The sequence below is a fragment of the Lonchura striata genome, chromosome 5 (assembly GCF_050655825.1).
Source record: "Lonchura striata isolate lonStrDom1 chromosome 5, ASM5065582v1, whole genome shotgun sequence".
Lineage (NCBI taxonomy): Eukaryota > Metazoa > Chordata > Aves > Passeriformes > Estrildidae > Lonchura > Lonchura striata.
The window spans coordinates 41,486,474-41,503,818 of NC_140707.1; the positions used below are offsets into that span (position 1 = coordinate 41,486,474).

A 17,345-nucleotide genomic window follows, 5' to 3' on the forward strand; every position below is an offset into this window, starting at 1 on the left:
ACAAAATCAAAATGAAGAATACAGTGCTTCAGGGAATTTGCTTGTGTGATTAATCTCTTAAACAAACCCTAACCCAAACATATAAAGCCTTTCATTATTATGATTTTATTAGATTTTCTGGCTCAAGCTTTCTATTATCAGCTATTTTTACAATTATCTTCAGTAGGTAAAGAAAGTCTTCAGTACATTACAAAGCCTTTAGTATTGTACACTATTTCCCAAAGAAAGTACAGGCAAAACCAAAGTTATTTATCAGTGTTCTTCATGATAAGCTAAACAGACTGAGTTGTGTAGCTCTCACAGAAAGCATCTTCTTAACCTTCATATTTTTACCATCATATTTTCTTACCTTTTTCTATATCCACTGTGACAGTTGAAGCATTTTAAAAGAAATGTCAATAAAAATATGCAGTTTTGCATTTTAGACACATCAATCCCATATACAGACAAGTATTATCTGTATTTTTTTGATGGTCTTATTTCTTGCATAACCCCCAATAGCTGAGTAAATGGAGCTGAAATATGATCTGCCTTTCTTGCCCCTCACATTTCTCACTGAAGGAGTCCGAGCAGCTCACAGGTGTTTCCATGCAGCGATGCAGTTAGTGATAGCACAACCAAACCCTTCTGTGATGAGCATGTGCTAGGGAGAGGGGAGAGAGGAGAGAAGGCACTATTCAGGTCTTTGTAAGTCAGCTAAATCAGAGTGGAATTTCTCAAGACACATGTATTTCTGTAAACTGACATTGTGTTATGTGGTGCAAATAATTTGTATACTGCTGCTTCTCAAAGAAACTGGTCATAGATGTTCAGTGAAGTGCTCTGCAACTAAATATGTAAATTCTGCTATAATAACATGCCTTCCCAAGAGAGATTAAAAATCTAAACATATAATTTTAAACTGAAGTTTTATGGCACATAAATATATTTGCATTTTTTAACACTAAATACAGTATATCAAATAATAAAGTTTGTTGAAAAATAAAAGCAGACTAGATAAAGACCTAATCATATAAACTAAGAGCTGCCTGGAGGACTAAGAAAAAGGGAACAGTACTTTACAGAATTGCTCATAAACTCCTGAAAGAGTAGCACAGAATTTGGAAGAAGTCTGTCGCAGAGTAATCTGCTCCATTTAAGCACCTTTGTAGCTTAGATGCATGTAGCAAGGACCTGTAATGCCAATCCTTTAGGAGCAAGCTGGGATGGAAACAATTTTCTAAGAACTATGAAGGCCTCAAAAGTCTGATGGCAAGTTACAGAGTCAGATGTCATGTATACACAGCACATACAGTTACAAAATAGCTCACCACAGAAATCAAACCTAACTCGGAGCAAGACCTCAATTAATAGATAGGAAAAGCTACAGTTTTAAAAGAGACTACAAAAATATTTTCTTAAACAGATATTAAATTTGAGGGTACCTGGAATATTGAAGTGTGAAAAACTGAAACATTAGCCTGGATTATTAGAGGTTGTACAATTTCATATTATTCCTACCACAAAATTACTTATGTTCCATGTGAGATGAAGGCTTCATTCATCCACACTATGGAGCCATCCTGAAGTGAAAGTTTGTAAAATGGAAATTATTTTCTTTTGGTCCAGTGCCAGTAATAAAGTATTGCTGAGGAAGAACAGAAGTAGTCCTATATCTACAACAAACAATACTAGAAATCCTGCTGCTCTAGAAAGGCAGTATTTGAACCAAGGAGGACAAAAACCTCCTATACATTATTTCTAGTTAAGTTGCTGCCTATTAAATAGAAATTGTTATTTGTAAAGATTAAGTCTCAGTGGATTTGTGTTATTTTGATGGAATGTGTTGCTGTGAGAGTATGGATGCAACATGACTATCCTATTGTGTCATAAGCATCTCATTTCATTAATAAGGTTCAAGTGGAAGCAAACAAATAGAAAAAAAACCACATAAAACCTGAAAATAATAGAGATCAAGAGGGTTTCCAACATCACTTGAGACAGAGAAATGGAAGAATATAGATATTAAAATAGTCTGCAGAAGTAAAATGTAATTTGAAGAAAAAAATCCATGAAAAAAAAAAAAACCTTGGAGAATAGGGAAGAGCCGGATGTTAGAAAATTCGCAATTGGCAATAATTATAAAAATGCTGGTGCAACTTTGAACTGAATATAAAAAGACATACTACAGAAGAACTGAGACTTTCTTCTATCCAAACATGGCTTCTGTGTGGTATGTTTGGAGTATTTTGTTCATCCTGAGCATGAATTTTCAGAAACATTCACGAATAGAAGGGAGTTCCGGATAACGATGATTTCTTTTCATGAGTTCTTACAGAACGCTGATGAAAGAATAAATAAATGTCCATATATTTTCAGACTAAATGAAAACAATTATGTGCCTAAATAAATTTTAAACCAGTCCATAAATATTGAAGAATATAAACAGCAAGAACTAAAAGGAGATTCAGAAACTTTCCAGAACACTTGAAATGACTGTAAGGAAACATCTGTCTGGTGTTAGTTGCTGGAAAACAGATCTTCTGTGTTTTTTATTAAGTATTATCTTAAAATCTTAGGGCTCAAAATTACCTGCAGTGTGGATGAACTACTTGTGAATACACATTGTGACACAGTTCAAGAATGTCTATCATCAGTTGAGGACAATACATTGATTTCCACCGTTATTATCTAAGCACATAAAATAAGTCTCATAGATGGGCAAACAAGATTCACACAGAATCATATTAGAGACAAAGGATAAGAAAACAGCTAGGAGACTATTAGGAGACAGAAAAGTGAATTTTTTGAAAGCACAAATTTGAAAAGAATAAATATAAAAATACAGAAAAAGACTGAGCAGAGAACCCATATACATGAGATTTTTTCTTTCAGTTTGCACTGAGAAACAGCAACAGAGAAAATACATTAATATTGCAGAAGGATTCTGCAATATTAATGTATTTAAGTGATTGATAAATATGCTGCAACATTATTTAATTTTTTTCACAGAAGTTAATGCATACTGTTATCAACATTCTATTAGAACTACTACTGAAGTATTGTAGTTCCAAGAAATAAATGTTTGCGTGTACAAATACAAAACGAAAGTTCCCTAAATAAACTTTGGGCATACTTGGATCTCTGTTCAGCAACAAACACTTTTTATATCAACAAGCAGACTGTATGAGCAAACTCCAGCAGAGATTTAAAGACTATTCCCATAAATTATGTGTGAAATTACATTGTAAAAAAAAGTCGTTGTATCTCCAAAACTAGGCTTACACTTCAGCTTTAGTACAAATTCCAGCTACCCCCAACTGCCATAACAGTTAAGAATTCCAGCATTCACTAGTAATGCCTATAACATACTTGCTCCAGCCATCCACTGAGTGAATTTGGTTTTTTAAATATCCACATGCATTTCATCACTTCTAGTTGTGTAGGCAAGAAACTGAAGGATATTCACACTGCCTAAGTAAATTGACCTTTGCCCTTCAAAATGTGAATCCTAGGAACTAATTCAAAAGCTCCTCTCGACACACTGATTAGACTGAGGCTATAAATTTAGGGACGAGAGGCAAGAAAATCAGATATTGTGAATAATCCTAAAATCTTCTATTCCATTACAAGCAAAAATGTTATTACGCATCACTGAAACAACTGCAATAACCTGGAATGGTTCTGATATAGTGTTCAAAAGGCAAAGTGAGTGAGGAAACTACTATTTTGGGATGCTTAATTACATATTTCTGAGGTATCAAGTAGCCATTTTTAGCTACATTATGCTAGGCCACTTAATTTCAGTTTTATCAATTCAAAATTGATAAAAATACAATTAAATCTTTGGGTTGCAATTATTCTTGGGAACTACCCTTATTGTGTTTGTACAATTATATATCTATAGAAAAGAAACAGAGAAACCTGCTTTCTAATCCAAAGTACAGGGGAATTAAGGAGAAGCAGGACTGAAACACACCAGCGGAAGTATGATTCAACAGACTTCTGTCTCTGTGCTAAGGAAAATAGTAAAACATTTTCCATTATCAAATTCAATTCTTAAAAAGTTTTAAATTAACATCTTAAAGATGACATCTCCCTAGCACAATACCATGATCGCATCCTTTCATTGTCAGCTCAGTGATGAGAGAGTGCTGAACCAACACCATAAACACAAGGGGTAAAAACCACTTTCTACATCAATGCAAGTCTTCCTAAAAGCTTGTTGTTGCACATTTTATGTTGACATAATGAATTTTCCATTTTGGGTTTTCTCATTGACCAAAAGACAAAAAATATGGGGACAAACCTTAGGATTCTTAGTATGTTTTTGGTATGACAAATACAGGCAAATGATTTTCTTCTCTTAAAATCATTTGTTCAACTGAATGATGTAATAAATCCTATCATAGGAACAATGGTTGTCATCACCACTTTGTAATAAACCTGGGATTCTATATCTCTACTGTGATTAAAGTTAATCTAACTTAATTAAGAGAAAAGTGAGTAAAGACTCTCCTGTGTAAGTTCTTTTTAAATATGGGAATAATTTGACAGTCAGAACTTAATTAAGTGAAAAGTGAGTAAAGACTCTTCTATGTAGAGTTCTTTTTAAATATGGGAATAATTTGACAGTCAGAACACTTGGTTCTGTTATGATCAGTCCAAGTCATCTATTATGTTTAAAAACAATGCAGTTTTTCTTCAGTACAAGTTATTAATGATTTTTATATCAATGTGGTTTTATTATACAGAGACACAATAACAACTCAGGTAACTTTCAAAATGGCTTACTCAACAAAACTGATGAGAAAAATCATCCCTTCCTGTGTTATTCGTTTGAGTAACAGCAATGTAAAGAAACAGCAGTGAGAGCAGTGTAAAGAACATACTAGGTGTTTGTGTGCAGAGTTCTCATTTGTTTATTTTTTTGTCCCAAATGCTGCTTGAGAATCTGTAGCTAATTTTTTGCACTGGCTGCAATGCTTCATCGGGTACTGCTGCCTAGGCTTGACCCTGCACAAAGGAAAACTGAAGCAGAAATCCATCCCTCCCTCTACACAGTCCAGGTTACACAACCTTCAAAAGCATTATGTTAGTTTGCAAGCAAGAGACAAATCTAACCAATTCACGTTTCACTTGTGGTGGGTTTAGCAAAGTGAATAATCCACAAACTTGGTTTCTCTAGGTACCACACTGTGTTCATCTGAACATTGATTCAATTTCCTGATATACACACTTCCCCCCCCCCCCCACCCCAAGTTTTAGTTACTCAAGGTTTTTAGTTCCGTAATGAACAGGAGCATTTTTGTTTACTTGTTTCTCTAGTTACACAAATGTTATACAATAAATTAAAAAATGTTTGTAGATCCCTAACGTAAAAAAATGTTGAACTTCAGGCATGCAACATAACATTTGTAAGTAAAAAGCTTTGTAGATATGCTATAAAGAACTCAAATCAACTTAAGAGTCTAAGAAATTGAAAACATACATAAGTACTTAAGAGAAATCTAGGTATGTTTAATGATGCTAATAAACACAGCTCATTCAATCTTAATTCTTCCCTTTAGTGAACATAATCACAGCAAATAAAATACGGGATTTTAAAAGTTCATGTTAATCTAATGTGGAACCATAAATAACAAAATACTTCAAGAACAATCACACAGTCATTTCACATAACTCATGGCCATGAGGTCATTAGGTTAAGCTTCTCATTTATCCTTCCTTACTTTAGCTTCAGATAAGTGTAATGTAAACAATTTTCCTGAGCAACATTTAGTGATGCAGGTTACCTCCACCTCTGTGCCTGTTTAGATTTTTCTGACAAGTAGATCCATCTCTCTTTTCCCACTCTTCCTTGCACAAGACACAACAAAAGCCACACAAGATTTTGCTTAGCAGTGTTGCACTGCAGTGCTAAGGAAAATTACACCACAAAGCCATTAAAATTTTGTTTAGTGAGAGGACTGGAAAACCATTATACTATACTACATTCTAGTTTAAAAATCGTTTTGGGTCAGAACACAAGGTCAGAGTCATTCTCTTGTGCTATATTTTCTATTACTTTTTTCTGATTCCAGGTTGTGTACTGCAAAGTAAAGTTACAGAGGAAATTTAAAACAAAAAAAAAAAATCACACCACCCCCCCCTCCCCCTGCCAGACTCATGCATTTTTACACCAAATGGCAGATTTTTCTATTCCAGGACTATCTCACCTCTGGAGTGACATCTCGTGGTGCAAACCCTGTTCCTCCAGTTGTTAAAATCAAATTAAGTTCCTTTTCATCACACCAATCTATCAGCGTCTCCTGAAAGAGAATATGAATCCTGTCAGATATAGCAAGAAATGGTTATTTCAGATAATACTAGAAGATTTCAAATGCCTTAAAAACAGAGACACACACAATATGGAGAATTATAAACCACTCATGGCTCTTCATACAAAGATTTTAAACCACTATTTATAACTAAGATAAGACAGAATAATGCAAGTATCTACATAATACTATTTTGTATATGGAAACTGAAATTCAGTTCTTCATTTCTTGACCTGAATTGGAAAACAAGAATTCACAGTTTGTAATTTCTACCACTGTTTATTTTGATATATAAATATAAAATTCATTGATACACATGAATAGAGTATGTACATTTAATTTGGATTACATAATTGATTCCTGTTACAGTAACTTTGGTTTTCACACTGCACTTTTTGATAGCCTGAAAATAGCAAGAACCATGTATCTGTAAGCCTAACTACCAAAAGATGCAATAATGCAATTGATGCAGCAGGTGATGATCTATAATCATCTTCCCTACATTCACCTAATATCTCAATAGGAGTGTGTATACCCATTTCAAAGCTGGACTAAGAAATCTGTCATGTAAATTCCATGACTTAGAATACTGGATAACTCATGATATTAGAGAAGCATTTAATTTGATTTGCATTCATTTAAAAAATGACTTTTTAAACTAGTTTTCAAACTATGTTAAAAAATTGACATGAGAAGAAGAGTTAATTAATCTCAATGTGATTATCCCACATATCCTTCATACTCACCTGTGGGCCAGCACACAGCAGGAGCATGTCTGCTTGGAGTGCAAATTCACTGTGTTACCTTAAGTACACTCATTACATAGTAAACTATCCATCTACACAGATCAAATCAATTACTGAGACAGCTATCTGTATTCTAGCAAAGAAACAACATTATTTGAAAATATTTAGGGCAAATTTAAGTTTTGGGAGTATTATATTGGGAAGGAAGGAAGGAACAGATTTGGAGATTGTTGGCTTAAAGCTTATTATTTATCACAAAATTAGCTCTGAGAAATACACTGATTTAAAAAGCTTAAAATAAAACTGTCTGGAACATTTGAAAAAATATAACCAATTTAGGTAATCCTCAGCTATATTTTTTCAGGCCTAGTACTGCTATGCAACTTCTATTTAACAGAAGGATCATATACAGACACTTAAAAATTGCAACTAGAATACACCTGTGTCTGACTGCAAGCCCCACCACACCAATATATCCAAGGATTACTTGAAGAAGTGGCAAAACCAAAGGTTCTGTCTTTATTTCTCCTTTCTTTACTCATTACTTCCACTTTGTCTTTTCTATTCTCTCTTGTCTTTATTAATATCATATTCATCTTTTTACTCTACCCCTTTAGAGAATAACTCTCTAATTCACTAAGTTGTAATTTTGTTATATGAACATTTCAAATAAGCTTGGGAAAGGAACAGGGATAATGCCTCAACCTTGTATATAAATAAATGAACTAGTAATTATAGCTCTTGTGTTACATTTTGAAAAAAATGTGAATTACAGTAGTAAAAGGATTTTAGGTCTTAAAATTCTTTCTTCAATAACATAGTTATGCATTAGGAAATTTATTTCAAATAGGAAGTATCTCCATCATCTAGAAACAAATTTGTCTTGACTTAAACAGGTACAAATTCCAGAGAGCACTTTGGAGAAGCTCAGTGTTTGGCAAAGATAGACCTTAATATTGCATTTATTATATAAATTAATATAACCAGGGAAAAAACTTCCTACATTAAACAGGATGGATAGATTTTTGGGGTTTGGATCTTTTTTTAAAAAGCAGAATTTATCTTTAGATAAAAAAAATAATCTGCCAAACTCCTTTTAACAAGAAAATAGATCCTTCCTCTGTTCTCATTTTGCTACAGTTCAGTAATACTTCCATTAATGAGGGTAGAAAAAGGCATGTGATATCCCACAAAAAACTAAAGAAATCAATATCCTAACTCTTCAATTAAACCAAGCAATAATTAAGCGCCTATTCCTGCTACTGCATCAGTGTAAGGCAGACTCCTAGAGAGAATTCTCCACCAAGTTCTAGTTACAGTAAAGAAACTTTTGAGCTTTCAAGTAGAAGACCTTTAACTATGAGGTAGTAAGTTTGGGTTTCATTGTACTTCAGGTGCAAATTTGTTATTTAGATATTTTAAAACCATGGAAAAATACCCACATCTTATATTCAGCTTATTTATTTTCTCTCTAACCCAAAAAACTGTGTCCCATGAAATATTCTCATTGCTGTAAAAGTATCTAAAAAAGGAAGCCCCATAATCATCAATTATGAACAAATGGTGGACTCGGAACAGGTAGATTCTGGACTGGCTTTGCAGGGAACTGAATTTTCTCTGTCTTCAAATGAAGATTTCTCTAGGCAAGTGACCTGATATTTGGACTTACTGATGCTATACAAGCAAAATTATTATATAACATTTCAACCAAAGAAAATTTCATTTAATATTTTTAATGCATATTTCTCCTCTTCTATTGTTTCACTGATTATAAGCTTTCAATAGAAAATGGCTAGGCCAACAGATTATGTAAAGCACTATAATTTCTCTCAAGCCAATGGAATGATGCTGATGGATACAAAATACAGTAGCTGGCTCTGAAAACAGTCCAGTAAAATTACTACCAAGTTTTTAAAAGTCAAAACAAAGCTACAGAACTCCAGGAAAAAAACAAAAAACAACTCAACCAATAAATAGCTTAAGACTTAACTATTAGTATCCTAAATTAAGCTTTATCAGTTATTTTCCTGAGTCAAGATGTAACAGAAATGAAGTAATTACAGACAGTTCCTCCACAAATAATTTTATTCCAAAAGGACACAAACATTTCAGATTTCACTGAAGTCCTAAAATAATTATATTATGTCTTTCTAATGCACAGAAGTAAAATGTCAGGCCAGTTGTCTCCTTAAGCTTTAAATTAGATCTAGTTCCCTGTCCTCTTTACCTAATTTCTCACATTTTCTCTCTTAAATACATTTAAATTTCCCTCATTCAAATGAGTAAGAAATCCTTAGGTATAACAAACAACTTCTTTCCATCTCTTGCTCCAAAGAACTCTTGTTTCTGTCAGCTCCCTCTCTCCCACAACCTGGAACTATTCATTGGACTTCCTATGCACTGCCCAATATTGAAATTACTTCAATCACAACACTACTCATCAAAAACTTTGTTTCTGATGCTTGAATTTTCTCATGACCGGTGTTAATTTTACCAGTGCAGAAAAATCTTGCCTCATTTTTACTCTGAATTCTTACTCTTTTACATCTAAATTTAATGATTTAAAGGCCAATAAAGATCATTACCTCATGGAAAAAATCCCTACAGGTGTGGCACAGTGCAGAGACCCTATGTGTATGGCAAGTACATGCTTGCCAATTCATAAAGGCACCACCACATTAGGATACACTAAGTCTAAAAGCTGTACAGATGCATTTTGGTGGCACCACACCTAAGCTAGCACTACCTGACATTTCAGTCACTTGAACACTCAGAGACATATTTCCTTCTGTGGAGATAACTTAAGCATCTCCATGTCCAGGAGTCAAACCTGCCATTAGTCTAGGCTGCAATGAGCAAGCCACCAGCAAATTTGGGAATTTCCTTTTGTATTTACAACTAGTTCCAGGGCTCAGGCTCTTCCCTACACAACCTGACCTTGATCTAGAGGGTTCAAGAGAGAGAAAATACTTCATGCTCTAATTTGGTAGGGTTGTCCAGCAACTCTTCATGTTTATCATTAGGTATTGTTGTATTTACGATAACTCCTCTTTACTAATAATTTCTGTGGGATAATGCCCCACCATGACACATAAGAAACCTGATCACAGAATATACAGTTACAATGGATAGGAAAATGGGCTATTTTGTACCTCCACTAACATACCATCCTTTAATCTCTATGTAAGTGAACCAGAAAAACAATTAGGGATTCCTTTCTGGAACAAGAGGAACTGATCTTCGAAGGTAACTAAGGTTTGTGGATTACTTATCTTAGCCAGAAATTTAAACTTGAGACAGGCTGCAAGTCTCCTCCAGTCCTCTTAGCACCACTGTATGGTGATTTTCCACACAGACATTGAGACTACGACCCTTAACTGGAGCAAAAGTACTACAAAGCAGATGAAAATGGTCACTGTGCATCAGGTTAAATGCCTACACAGAAGAGCTGAAGTCCTGATGACTTTTCCTTTTCTATGATGCTGCAGTCTATGGCATGTCTTGCCTTTTTTTACTGTCCTATTTTTGCCATCACTGCTATGAGATTGTGATAACGCTCCCACGTGTTTATGCTTCGAAAATTACCAGAATATCTTTCTTCAAGTCAATATTCTGGTGCTTACCACTTAGATAAACATGCATACATTTTTATGATCTATACATAATCTACTTCACAATACAAGGTTTGTAAAAATAATTCTCAATACAATACACGTACATATTTTCATATATCGTAGCCACTAGAACATGACATGTACACTGTTATAATTTAAGACACCCAGAAAGAACAGGGAAATGCTAAAAACAGTATAAACAGGACAGGTTTCCATAATGAATCCATACAGAACTCCTTCATTCTATATTCAGTATTGAAACTAGTTAAACAATTCTTACTTCTATAGTTAACAAAGATGTTTAGTATTTTGGCACATGCTAGATTTTTCCAGCACAGTGCAATCATGAAGCTATTTCACCTTATATGCATCACTAATTGCACAATAAGTAAAATATGTAAAAAATTAATTTAAAATGCTGAACAACTGTAAGTGTAAAATATGAAATTTAATTATGAAAAAATATACATTTATTAAATTGGACTTTGAAACATAGGTAAGCTGAAACATCAATATAAGCTGGTTTACAGACATGCATACTATCCAGAAGTATTCTTAAAACAACTTCATGTTACTTAAAAGATCACTGTAGCTTCCAGGACAAACTACTGACCGTGTTCAGAGATGCAGAAGTCTGTGCTCTCCAGAACACATCTCAAAACTATAAGCTCTGTAAAATTACATAAATTTTGTATTTGCAAGCAAATCCTCTTTACTCTAGGAAAACACATTTTTAAATGCAAGGAGAAATATAGAACAGTATGTTTTTAAATGTATAACGATAACTTTCCTTAGCAATCCAAGTAAAAAGCCATAATAAGTATCAATCTACTTTTCTTTCACAGTTTTTGTGCTCAAGCTGAAAGAGTGTACAAGATAAATTTAATGTATGATGATTTAACATCATCACAATGAAGAAACTATAGTGAATGACAGTATGGCAAGACAAATCAAAGAAGAGAAATACTGCATAGACACAGATTTGCTAAGAAAATTTGATGTAGTTTCAACCACCGAGTTCCAGGAATACAAGAATTTGCACATTAAGATCTCATTACAACCTTTACAACCTTATGTAGCTTGGACTACTCCAGAGCCCAGCTCACTAAAGATTAAGCCTGATTTTATGACAGGAGAGAGCATACATGAATCAGAAATTCATGTCACAGCACACAAAGGAGAAAAGAAGAACGAAAGGTAAAAGTAACCCATTTGTTTCTCATTGTTTTATTCAGGAGTTTGAATCTTCTCTATTCAGTGGATCATGGCTTGTACATTATTTAAAAAGGAAAATCATATACTGGGGACCATGCAAGAATAAGAATACCCATCAAGAAAGGCAATGAAGAGCAGAGTAAAACATTAAGTTTGAAAAGGAGGGAAGGTCTTAGAAATATTAGTGTATTCTTTGAATTAATTTAATGTATTTTTGCTCTTCTTCTTACAAAGGTTTAATTTCTTATCCTCACAATCCTTTACTTATTGTTCAAAAGCTTCCATGAAATGTGAAGACCTGAAGATACTTATGCATGGAGGAACAACTTTCCATGAAATCAATCTCAAAGTGATTTAAGAGTTTCAGAAAAATAAACATTAAAACACCATGAAGCCATGCGTAATGTTTTCTATTACCTCCATTCCTTTTTTCCGTTCCCCACCAGCAGAAAGCAAAAAGTAAGAGAAATGTTAGGAATATGTTCAGTGTAAACACTTCATCAAAAGATTTGGATGAAGTGCAACTATCTCACTGCGTCTAAATAGAGCTGTTCAAAATTTGAGATTTTATAGAACAGAGTAAGTCGCCTTTCAAGTATTCTACAAAAAAATTTGCAGTTTCCAGCATCACAGTCATGTTGCAGTTGTTTTTTTTAAATACTAAACTAATGTATTAAAAGATGTCATAAGAATGTTACTATTTTATTGAAATGCAAAACTAAAGGAGGAATGGAATGAAAATGTACTCTATAAATGGCTCACTTTTTAAATGGAAATTTAATTACAGGCGTTTTCCATTTAAAGTAAATTGCAGCTATCAAGTATTTCAAGGTTCAACATACCAATGCAGTCTGTAACATAGTCTTTTTTAAAAAGTACTTAATGTCTTCTAAAACCTACTATTTATGGTAATTAGCCCTAAAACAGAGAAAAAAAAAAAGTAGGCACTGAAGTGCAATCATCAACAGAGTTCATCTATGCAAACAAGTAAGGGAAGTAGCAGAGAGATGTGCAAACACTGAAGTGTTTGGTCAAACCATCATGACTGGAAGTGTCAACCCTTTTAAGAACTGAGACTGGCAAAAGAATTTCTAATTATTTTGATGGAGAGAGGTAAAGATAGCAGAGGCCATGTACAAGGTTGACTTCCTCTCAGAAAAACAAGGGATTCTTATTTCAAGCTACATACCTTGACATATTAGTCAAGTCTTTGTATGTCTATACTATAATGGAGAAAAATAGTGAATTTAATGTATGATTCAATAAATTGCATTAAAACCTACAAACTCTCCAAATGTGTCTGAGTCTACAAAGACCTTTACTGTTGACTCTATTTGACAGCTATATACGTAAGTGTGGGCCTATGTGTGCACATGATCAGTTTTACCTAATAAAAATGTATTAGTAAAACATCCAAAGTTCAATGTGTCTCATTTCTGCCATGCATAAAACACATCTCTCTAAAATATAATATTTACTCACTAGAATAAATATTAGAGAGTTATACAAATTCTGGTTTTATTAAGAATTGAAAATAATTAAAAATTTTGGAAAGACATAATACTTCCTTGCCCAGCATCACTTTTCCTAGTGAGAATCTTGAGATCTAATTTTTTTTTTTTTTTTTTGATTACACAAGCTAACAACAATACAAGCTAAATAGCAACTGGAATGAAAAGGGAAAAGAAAGCACAAAATCAAATAAATGAATCCAATACTATTTACTAACAGCAGATAGAAACTTTCTCTCTTAATTTTTTAAATTTTCTTAAATTAAAACAGCACTTCAAAGATCTGTTATCACAAGAATACCTGCTTGGTTTTGGAGCCATAAACTTCAGATTATTTGGCACAACAAGATGGCTTTTCCTACATTTTCTTCCCCTTTGTGTACACACAATGTTCATCTAAGGTTCTTTAGAAAACTGTATGCTTTGGGTTTTCTTCTCAGAATGTGCATAGGCAGCTTGATATTACACACAAGCCAGTAACTTTCTAAAACTACAACTCTTCATAATATTTTATGTATGTGTACCAATATCTACGGTACATGTATCTCATGTACCACAGATCAGAAGCTTAAGCAAAATTTCCAGGCTGTAACTAAGCCCAGATAAACTACACCTTAATCTTACCAAAAAGGCAAGGTGACAGAAAAACAACTGCAAATTTCTTTGAGCTGCCAAGGCAATATTAATTGCTACAACCTTAATGAACTCGTAAAAGCATGTCCACCATATTTGGAAAGGTGACAGGTCTCAGAGAACTCCCAGTACAAACACCTCAGAATCATATTTCTGTAATAGCCTTCAACTCACTTGAAAAGAAGCATTTGCAGAATTTGCATGTGCATACTTGCATGCGGGAACAAGTACATCTCCCATTTAAGCTAGGTTATATCCCATGTCTACTTCTTTAATTGGCAGGAAGTGCAGTGAATTAGAAAATTACTACAAGGCTTCTATGATTAAAAAGAACAAAACACACGAGGTCAGCTGTGGAAAAAATGTTTAAATGCAAATTTTGGCTTTTCTGCAACTAATTAGTTTTAAAGATCAATATACTAGCATAAATGTAACTGATTCTTATAGAATCCAGTTCCATTTATAGCCTCGATTTCTAATAGTAAATACAATCTTATATGTTCGCACACTTACCTACAATTGTGAATGACATTACTTTGTTTTGTTTTTTAAATTATGTTACAACTTATAGGATCTCAAGTTTTCATGTAGCTCTCAATGGAAATGACAAACTTAAATTTCTAAATAAGGTTAGGCTGGGGGAAAGACTAGAGATGAAACCATTAGAGAGACAGGGAACTACTCAGTGTAATGCAGTTTGTGGTATAAATTTCCCCCACATGTATTGTTCATGCATATCATCCATAGAGTCAATGAATTAAACTGGTTTTAAAAGTAAAATCTACTGCTTTACCTGTGAGAATACAGTAAAGAAAATTTACCTACCAATGAACAGCTGCAGTACTTTGAGACACTTAGTCCATACATATACTCTAAGAGTGGGTGGGCTTGTGGGCTGCCCTGGAGTGTCCCGGGAGGGGCACTCCCACTCCTCCCCTCGTCCTGCTTGAGGCATTGACACACAGGGCAGAGTGCATCCGCCACCACTGCGGTTCCTCTTAAATGCACAATCAAACCTGAAAGAGATTCAGAAAGAGGGGAAAAGCAGGTAGGAGACTAATGTACATGCAGACTATACCTCTCAAAGAACACCAGTTACTGATGAGTAACCTTTCTTCTTTGAGTCTGCATGTACATTCCCACAATGACTCACTCTGATCAGTTACCTTTGCCTTTTCCCATCCAGGAGAAGGCCTGAGGACTCCCACAAACAACTGCAGCATCACTCCACTGAAGGCTGAAACAGCCCTGGATCCTATTAGACTATGACAATGCTGGGTGAAAGCAAAGAGAGAACTCCAGGTGACCTTACAGCACATGTCTAAATACCATACAGTAAAGATACTAAGTTTGTCCAGAGATCTAACAGATCTACTCAGAGACAGAAAGCCACCTAAACAATCATTGTGTGAAGTCAGCCAAACTTTTTGATATTCCCACAGTGCAACAAGAAAAGAAGCAAACTAGAAAACTTGGACCTTTGAAAAGAAATTATAAAGGCCTTATGAAATCAAAAATATAAAGTATAAAATTAAATCAAAGAAGCATAAGATCTGGAAATAAGTATTGGAGGACTAATTTTCTTGCTACTCTGGATCTTCAGCACCACTTCAAGAAGGACTCCTGGATGACTGAAGAGCACTCTGCCCATGTATAGGTAGTATGTAAAATAGCAACTATAAGGACCCATATACTTCACTAGCTGGCTGAGAAAATGATCTCCAAATGTACCACTTTCCTAGACACAAGCAGAAGGAGTAAGCAGAAGTAAGAATTAAAGAGCTCAAAAGGGAAGAAGTAGTCCTGTGATACAGTGGTTTTCCACTGCACAAACAGTGGGAAACTGTCATCAGTCATGAACAATTCAATTCATCCTGATCATCTGTTAGGCAAATGTGAGTTGTAAAATGTGTGAATATCAGTGTACTCAGAGAGAGTAACGTGGTACCCTCACCAAAATACAGAGAGCAATCAAAGGAACTACATATCACAAATATTCAGAGAGCTGAGATCAAAGCAGCAACAAACATGTCATACAGACAATATCATTTTCTCACAGAGTATGCCTCGATTAAACTATCATGCTACTAGCTATCATTGCTCTGGAAAGAAGCAAAACCTGACTGCCCTAGAGATTGATTAATGTTTTGGCTTGAGAGCCTCAAGATTGGCACAGACTGAAGTGAGAGGGAAGAGCTAAAATATTATGTCTATGAAGACTACAAAAGAAGTTTCTCACATAGCTGCTCATGACTACACCCACTGTAAGAACATGGTGAAATCACAAAATGAAAACCACACAGATTTGTCTTTACTGAATATTTCTCTTTATGTTTGCCAACTGTAGCAACTTACAGTCAATGCACCATGAAAAAAGAACCATTTTACAAGCCTAATCCAAATACAATTACTGTATGGCTCCATTAAACCAGGCCTCTGTATGACATGCTAAAACAATATTTTAGCACAACCACAGGCAGCATGGCAAAAACTCTTACATTTTAGAGTACTCAGAAACAAGGCCTTACAGATAAAAGGTTCCTCCTGAGGTGAAACCATTGCCATTTTGTAGCACATGTAAAGGTTATGGTCTCCCTCCTACCCAAAATGTTCTCTTGGTTTAAATAGTACACTTCACTGTGTGAAAAATGAGGCCTCAGTAATGCCCGAGTCTACTAGTCCATATGATCAGTGTGGAAAAAAAAGGCAGGATGACTGCAAAAGATGCTTATAAGCTCCTAAATTCCAAGTACTGATACTGTTCAAGCCAGAATGGAATGACTGTGGTGACACAGACACTGCTCTTTCCTAACCACAACAGAATTAAGGGTATTAGTAGATAGGTACCAATTTGGAATGCATGGCAGTCAAAAGATACCTCCCTACCAATTCAGATGTTCTTGCCCTCTAGAGAAGACATTTTAATTTCTGGATCTTATGACAGATTAATTAGTCTTTGGCAAATAACATTGTCAATACAATTGCCTATGCAAATATGCAGAGAAATTGCTGTTAAGAAGATGTGCCAGCATACTTTGGGGATCCTGAAAATCTGCAACAATTATTTTATGTCAAGCACAACAGTTCCATAGTTGGAGTAATTACATAATGTAATTCAGATGTATTCAGAACCTCCATGTTTGCTCCTACAGTGCATTATAATGGTGCCATTCACTTAAAAAATCATTGTTCTGAGCATCAATGTATGGATCCAGAACAGCACTCTGATATTGCCTGGTAACTTTTATTAGAATCATACAATATCCTAAAGCTGCTCCTCTTGTGCAATAAAGAAGCCAGCCTAGATGACATCTCTACATATTTGTA

At 34.5% G+C, this 17,345-nt stretch overlaps 1 protein-coding gene across 21 annotated transcripts in view; it reads right to left on the reverse strand.

Moving 5' to 3' along the window:
• The window catches only part of GPHN (gephyrin), a 269,974-nt gene that overhangs the window by 124,320 nt on the left and 128,309 nt on the right, over window positions 1–17,345 (reverse strand). For 17 of the 21 annotated variants that reach the window (XM_085580343.1, XM_031505004.3, XM_085580345.1 and 14 more), the window contains one exon: window positions 6,198–6,290. Coding sequence is in view for 16 of the 21 variants with exons in the window: in XM_031505004.3 (XP_031360864.1) it covers window positions 6,198–6,290 (93 nt within the window). In the remaining 5 variants the exon portion in view is untranslated. Of the gene's footprint in view, window positions 1–6,197; window positions 6,291–14,843; window positions 15,035–17,345 lie in introns of all 21 variants that reach the window. The other 4 variants (XM_077784089.2, XM_085580336.1, XM_085580334.1 and 1 more) reach the window with 1 other exon arrangement.